This window comes from Elaeis guineensis, chromosome 10 (genome assembly GCF_000442705.2).
Source record: "Elaeis guineensis isolate ETL-2024a chromosome 10, EG11, whole genome shotgun sequence".
In the NCBI taxonomy this organism is placed as follows: Eukaryota; Viridiplantae; Streptophyta; class Magnoliopsida; order Arecales; family Arecaceae; genus Elaeis; species Elaeis guineensis.
The window spans coordinates 16,352,284-16,359,646 of NC_026002.2; the positions used below are offsets into that span (position 1 = coordinate 16,352,284).

The following is a 7,363-nucleotide window of genomic DNA, read 5'->3' on the forward strand; positions in this document are numbered from 1 at the left end:
CTGCAATACAGAATCAAGACTCTGCTGTATCAAATAATCTTGAATTATGTATTGTCACAAAATAAAATTAATCTTTCATCAAACAATAAAATCTTATTCTTCAATGTAGTCATGGTGTTTAATAAATCTCCAATTAAACACCTTCATCCAAATAACCAGCAATAAGTACCATAAAATAAGCTTAATTTGAGAAAACCGATCTCAAAAATAGAACCAATACGTCAAAATTAGTTAGAAACAATCTCTTCCCAAAAAATACTGACATGACGTCGGGACCCGTTGGTGTGGCACTGACTGATCTTCCACCTGAACCGTTGATGTGGCACCTCCTACTTCTCTCTCTCCTCCCTTAGGTTGAAACTTCTTTCTAATACCATTTGTTGAGACCAGCAGTGAAAACACTCATACAAATAATAGAGAGAATAAAAAAAATAATAATACAAAAATTTTACGTGGTTTGATCCCTCAAATAAATCTACATCCACGATCTTGAAAAGAATATCTTCACAAAAATAAAACTGTTACAATTTTTGAACGGACAAAATTGTAAACCCTCTCTTCTTCACAATCTTCCAAAACTCTGATTACACCCTCTTAGTTAACTCAAGGCTTGGCTTATTGTGATGGTTATAAATAAGAATCAAGAGGACCTATTTATAGGATCATCAGGCTCCTCCTATTTTAGTCTTAATTGATACGAAATTTTGAAAATCACTATACTTACCACAACATTAAGCAACTCCAAATTGAGATGGACATTTACGACCTTGGCATTGCTCCCTTTTTGTCTTTCACTCGCAAGGATTATTTTGCCGTTGCGCTCCTTGAAATTATTATGGAAGAGCCTCTTCATTTCCCTGATTAGAGGGAAACTACCTCTGAGGGATTTAGCCATGGGACAGCAATCGACTATTCTGCAATCCTAAAGCATCGAAAGAACGCTGCTCGTACGCATGCAAGGAGACCAAATGTCCTCATTCTGCACGAAATTTCCTGCTTTCTAGTCAGTCTTGGCTGACCCGTGCTGAGCCCATTGTTGCCTAGAAAGAAGGTTACGTGTGCTCACATCAGTTTCTTGGTAGATAGAAGGTGGGTGAAACAGAGAGATGTATTCAAAAAAACACAAGTATATTCCATTGTTTAATGTGCAGGCAATACGTACGTACGTACTAGTCCCCATGTATGCATTACAGCTAGACGACAAGTCCTCCAAAACTCACAAACATCGTTGTATCTACCCTAGGCCTAGCCATTGCCACTGGCGTCCCCCAATAGAAATCACCAGTGCCACCAGCTCCACCCTAGCGAGCCATTGCTGCTCTCCTCCGCGACTCCCTCATCGACCAAAAGCTTTATCTCCAGCCCATCTCCCTCTGGATTGTTTGCATTAATTAGGATGTCATTCTTTACAATAAGACCCATCTCAACTTCATCAGTGAGGCACCGCTCCTTCCTCCTTGGCCTTCCAAAGGCGAGTTGGCCTCGGAAGTCTGCACCGTATATATATTTCAGACTAGTGCAGCAAAGACAACAAGAACTTTTTGCAAAATTGGTTATGAAATGAATTTATTTTACAAATTCCACCGAGGAAAATGATGTTCTTATGATGGGGATTGCTTCTCCAATTATGGTATGGTCAAGCAGTTCAGCATAAGTGATCGAATGGCAGAACAAACTGCTGGCCATTCCCCTCCCTCTCTCTCTCTCCCTCCCCTCCCTCTCCAGCCCCTATGTGATGAAGGACAGACTCACCTGTTTTGGAACAAGTTGACCTAGTAACAAACTTGTACAGTTCAACGATCCATTTCAGAACTTTGTCCTAGCAATTTCACATTTTTGTGCATCACTTTTTCCCACAGCTTCATCACCCTCGCCTTCACTCCCACCTCTTGCTCTTTCCTTCCTCCCTCCTCGTTACCTTTCTTTCTTTTTTTCCTTCTTTTGTTGGTACTTCATATACTCATCCCTATCTGTGTCAGCCCCAAGCAAAAGCCAAGAACCAGACTCCCTTCTCATATCCCATCGCCATGTTTGCTAATGTCCGCTGGTCCATAGACCACCTCTCGTCCTAAATAGCTGCACTACTGCTCCAAAACCCCAAGCTGGTGATGATTACTCGGCGGCCCAAGGTCAGCTCCTCTGGTGCTCATCAACTCCAGATATAAAACGCTATGATTCTCTCTGATCCCCCCACCCCTTCTCTCTCTCTTTTCTTTTGTTTTCTTGCGTAGAATTCGTCTCTCTCGGAAACAGTAAAGCTACGCGGTCCACGATTCCTCCTTTCTCCTCAAAATTCCAAGCCGTTTTGCACCTCCAAACTCCACCTCCTCCACTCTTCTGCGTTCCCCGGGAAAGAAGCAGGCACGGCAACCTGGCGAATTCCAAGGCCTGCCCCATTTTGGTGCAAGGCAAGATATCTTTCTCTTTTCTCCGATCGAAAGGGAGGCTGACGGCTGCCAGGGGCATCCCCGTAAATTAATCCCAAAGTCAATGGCAATCACTGGTACCCTCTCATCTCCCTTGAAATTCCCTGGATTAATTTTAATTTCCATCATAATTATAAATAAACACCTCTCTTTCTCCTTGCCCTGCTCCAAGCCCACCAAACTCTCTAGAATATTCTGTGGAAAGATAGGGAGACACAAAGAGTGCAGGATGAGAAAATACGAGCCTTTTTAGCAGACACCACTGTGCTACGTACTCCGTTATACATAGATATATATATGTAATCGGGACCGTTGCATCGCGGGTCGAGGGTTTATAACGTGCGCCGGCACGGCGCCACCGCATTAAAAGCCCACTCCCCCGTCCCTCTCCCTTTCTCTCTCAAGCAAAACCCTCTAAACTCCTGTTTCACGGAAGGATCCCCTTCCACTGCGCCTGTACCCCGCTCTCGCCGTACCGACGAATAAATCCCCCGGTTCCTCTCTCTCTCTCTCTCTTGTAGCGGCTTTTATTTACGAGAGCGTAGGAGAGTGGAGAGCGAGAGTGTGGTTTTTTTTTGGGGGGGGAGAATTTTTTGGGGTCGTTCTGTTTTCTTTGTCCGAGCTCACTCCGCAAGTAACGGTGGTGGTGGACGGAGAGATGGAGGAGATGCGGGGGAATATTCTAGATCCGGGGGCCGCGGAGTTCTACCCGGCGAGCCAGTTTGCCCTCGCCCAGCCCCAAATTTACTACACCTACCCCTCCCCGCCGCCTCCGCCTGCGGTGCCGGTCTACCCCCAGGCGGCGCCGGCGGAGTACGTGAGCCCGGCGTGGGTGGTGGGGGATGGGGCGGGGACGAGGGCGGTGGTGCTGAGCATGGTGCCGCGGCACGTCGGGGAGGCGGCGGTGCGGTTGGAGATGGAGAAGTTCGGCGGGGTGCGGGCGGTGGAGATGGGGTCGCTGGCCGCCGACGGGATCGTGACCGTCCACTTCTTCGATCTGCGGAGCGCGCAGACGGCGGTGACGGAGATCCGGGAGCAGCACGTGCGGCAGCAGAGCCTGCTCGGCCAGCAGTACGGCGTGCTCGCCGGCAATTGGGCGGAGCCCGGTGGCCCCGGCGGCGCCGGGATGCTGGTCATGCACCCGATGGGGTGGCGGGGGCTGATCGCCGGCCAGGCGGTGTGGGCCCAGTTCGCGGCTAGGGCTTTCGATGATCCCAACCATGGTTCCCTCGTTGTCTTCAATTTGGATCCAAGCGTCTCTTCGCTTGCTCTCCGAGAAATCTTCCAGCCTTTCGGTAATGAAACCATCAACAACCCACCAATAATCGATAACCATCGTTAATTTCACATCTGGCATTTTATGACATCCATATATTTTTGCTCTCGTCTTGTCCTCTAAATTTCTTTTCTGGCCTTGCTCCAAGGCTTCGTTCAGCTTTGCCATATCGGTTGTCTCTTCTTTTGTTAGTATTATTTCGAAGCATTCTTTCTCTGTGTTTTGTTTTTCTTCGTTTTTGATTTTATGTATACATACCGTCAAACAATTTTGGTGGCCGCGAGACAAATCTTTCTTTGGTATGGTATCTGTGCGAGTTCGTCTCATTATGTTTTCTTTCTTCTAGCTTGGTTTTTTTACTGGAAAGAGCCATTTATGTTCTTTCTTTGTGAGAGAGGAGAAAAGAAACAATGGATCCCAGTTCTCGTTACATAATTCTGGCAATCTTAAACTTTTTCCCATTTCATCTTTCTGGATGTTTGGTTACAGGAGCCGTGAAGGATGCGAAGGAGATGGCCTCGAGACCCCACCACAGGGTGGTGGAGTTCTTCGACACACGGGACGCCGCTCGTGCCCTCTCCGAGCTCAACGGCAAGGAAATCCTGGGTAGAAGACTCGTGCTCGAATTCTTCAGACCAGGTGGTCAGACAAGAAGGTCTGATGCTCTTCTTTCTCGAATTCCTTCCAATCCTTTAATACTACTGCTGCTGCTGCTGCTATTAATACTTCCATTCATAGTAGCAGCAATTACTCGAAGAGGAGTTCCGGTCACCAGAACTATCCTCTACCTCCGAGGCTTCTGCGAACGACGAGGTGGGTTCAAGGCAGTGGTGGAGGAGGTCCCCAGCCTTCATCATCGTCCGCGCCAGGAGGAGGGAGTGGGGAGGGAGTGGTGTTGCTGAAGAGGACGAGCACGGCCGGTAGCAGTAGTAGCACTGGGAGAAACAGTAATGGTGGCAACGGTGGCAGCGGGAGTGGGAGGAGGAACAAAGGTGGCGGCGGCAGCATCGGCCACCAATCATCGTCGTCGTCGTCATCAAAGCAGCAGTCGTCGAGCAGGAAAGGGTGGAAGAGTCATCATGGGAAGAACGGCGGCGGGGAGGCGAGATTTCTGTTCAAGGAAGCGGGGGAGGCGGAGGAGGAATCCGCATCCCCTTGTAGAGATTCCAGGACCACCGTGATGATTAGAAACATCCCCAACAAGTACAGGTCTCCCACCTTCCCCCCTTCTCTCTCTCTCTCTCTCTCTCTCTCTACTCATTAATAATAAAAAATATTCTCTCTCTTTATTTTAATGTGTTTGATGTTTTGAATTATTGATGTTTTATGAGAATTTTAATTGGGCGATGGATTATAATTGGATGCAGTCAGAAGCTGTTGTTGAACATGTTGGACAACCACTGCATTCACTACAACGAGAAGATTGGAGAGGAGGGGGAAGAGGATGAGCCCTACTCGGCCTACGACTTTGTCTATCTCCCCATCGATTTCAAGTAAGTGGAACGAGTGTTTTTTTTTTTTTTTTTTTTTGGGATGTGGTTGTTTATTAATTAGATCATAAAGGTGGTTTGTTTCTTTATAATTTGGGTTGCTTCGGTTTTAAAAATCAAAAGAAAGGAAAGACTAAAAGGCTATACCCAAATCAGAGAAAAAGGAAGGGTAGCAGAATGCTGGAGAAATTAACCGAAAATAGAAGGCAGAATAAGGGGAGAGGTTGGATCAAAGAAAGGCTGGTTCGTATCTTCGCCGTACCCCGGTTATAAACTGGGCTGTTATATAAAAGGGCTATACGATTTTTCCTTTCTGGTTCTCGAAAGGAAGGAGGAAATTTGGAAGCATAAGCTAACAAATAATAAATCTTTCAAACTTTGTAGACTTGGAAGGAGGAAAGAAACCCTAATAGGAAACGAAATGACCCATCAGACATAGAATGACTTTCGAGATTAATTAGCAATAATAATAGTAATAATATATTATGTATCAATAAGAAACTCCATCACATCCCTTTTCCAGCTTGTCCCTTTTACTCTCTCTCACATCACAGCTGAAAGTGGGAAAGCAACTTTTAGATCAGAAATTCTTAAAAATTAGTAGCTAAAATGCGAAGAAAAGACTTCTTTTTTTTTTTAGAAAAATTTTGAGAAAAGAAAGTACAGCAGCTTTGGTAAAGAAAATATAGCTTGAATCCTTTGCTTCTCCATGGTTCAAAAAATTGTCTCAAGTCCTTTCTTTGGTGTAATTCAGCAACAAGTGCAATGTTGGGTATGGTTTCGTGAATCTCACATCTCCTGAGGCTGCGTACAGACTCTACAAAGCTTTCCACAAGCAGCCCTGGGAGGTCTTCAACTCCCGAAAGATTTGCCAGGTCACCTACGCTCGCTTGCAGGTATATTTTCTGATAATTATAACATAAAATCATTTCCTTTGTCATGCTAAAAAGTAGAATAAATATGGAAAAAGAAGTACTTTCATTTATGTTTTGCTAATTTTTGTACTTGGAATTTTGTTCTTGGGTGGTGGATTCAAAAAGGGCTTGGAGGCGCTGAAGGAGCACTTCAAGAACTCCAAGTTCGCGTGCGACAACGACGAGTACATGCCGGTGATCTTCTCCCCTCCCCGCGACGGCAGGCAGCTGACGGACCCTTTCCCCATCGGCGGCCGCGGCCCCGTCGCTCTCACCAAGCGGGTCGTCGACCGGATGCGCCGCGCCAGCGAGCACCTCGCCGCCTCCGAAGCAGCGGCGGCGGTGGCGCCACCGCCGTCGGACGGCGGGGGAGCGTCCTCCACCACCACCTCGACCCACGCGCCATCTGACAACGCCGAGCATGATGATGATGACGAGGAGGAGGAGGAGGAGGAGGAGGAGGAGGAGGAGGACGACGACGACGTGGGCGGCGGCGGCGGCGGCGGCGGCGACGAGGAAGGAGGCAGCGACGAGACCGGGAGTCGCCTCTCCGAGGCACTCCTAAGCCTATCCTATAGCCAAGTCTAGGCGGCCAGCCATTGTCCCGTGAGTGAGTGGACACATCTCAACACCTACAAGGCTCTCTGGCGCCTCTTTTGTATTGAGTGTCCAAAAGCTTATCAAGGGGTAGATTGATGCATCTGGTTGTATCCAAGATTCGATGATGATGGTGATGTGATTCATCTTAATTACATTTACCAGCTTGAAAGCTCATCCCTTCCCAACCGGTGTACGGGATCTACTCCATCCTTTACTCCTCTCTCTCTCTCTCTCTTCGCTTCGTATGCGGATGATAATAATATATATCACATGTCTGTCTTCGTTTGCTTGTCTTCCTCTTTCCCTCAGTTCCAGTAATTAATTAGTTCTATGGTTGGGTATTATTTTATGGGAGAGTAATCTCGAAGTGGAAGCGACAAAGCTTCCATCAACTCCCGATTCGTGGCGGGCAGTCAGCAGCAGACGAGAAGCCGTCTGGTCTTCTCAGTTGACGGTAGATACTCTGGTGCACGTTAGTCGCTTTCCCATTGGCATGCTACCATGCGCTTGGACTCCGCATATCATCAAATGGGGTGCTTTGACTGGTACTGTTGGAAATGAATAGTGACAAGGGTGATATATGATCTATTTTTATATTTATATTTTATATATAATACCTCCAACCTTGCAATTCAACGGTATGTCTGGTCTTATAAT

At 47.0% G+C, this 7,363-nt stretch overlaps 1 protein-coding gene across 2 annotated transcripts; it reads left to right on the forward strand.

Moving 5' to 3' along the window:
- The first annotated feature begins 2,799 nt into the window (after nucleotides 1-2,799).
- On the forward strand, nucleotides 2,800-6,928 carry LOC105053307 (protein terminal ear1 homolog). 2 transcript variants are annotated; one of them, XM_073244655.1, is made up of 6 exons: nucleotides 2,800-3,721; nucleotides 4,192-4,357; nucleotides 4,441-4,911; nucleotides 5,070-5,195; nucleotides 5,947-6,088; nucleotides 6,233-6,928. In XM_073244655.1, exons 1-6 carry the CDS (start codon nucleotides 3,085-3,087, stop codon nucleotides 6,692-6,694), a joined length of 2,004 nt encoding a protein of 667 aa, XP_073100756.1. In that variant the 5' UTR covers nucleotides 2,800-3,084; the 3' UTR covers nucleotides 6,695-6,928. The 2 variants fall into 2 exon arrangements, with proteins under 2 accessions (XP_073100756.1, XP_019708821.2); XM_019853262.3 differs by having other exon boundaries at nucleotides 2,801-3,721; nucleotides 4,447-4,911.
- Nucleotides 6,929-7,363: the final 435 nt, after the last annotated feature.

What these genes read in the sequence shown, in the direction of transcription:
- LOC105053307 (XM_073244655.1), top strand. Translation starts at nt 3,085, where the DNA reads ATGGAGGAGATGCGGGGGAATATTCTAGATCCGGGGGCCGCGGAGTTC. An exon ending in AACATCCCCAACAAGTACAG is followed by an intron (nt 4,912 to 5,069) that starts GTCTCCCACCTT and finishes AATTGGATGCAG; the next exon opens with TCAGAAGCTGTTGTTGAACA. An exon ending in TATCTCCCCATCGATTTCAA is followed by an intron (nt 5,196 to 5,946) that starts GTAAGTGGAACG and finishes GGTGTAATTCAG; the next exon opens with CAACAAGTGCAATGTTGGGT.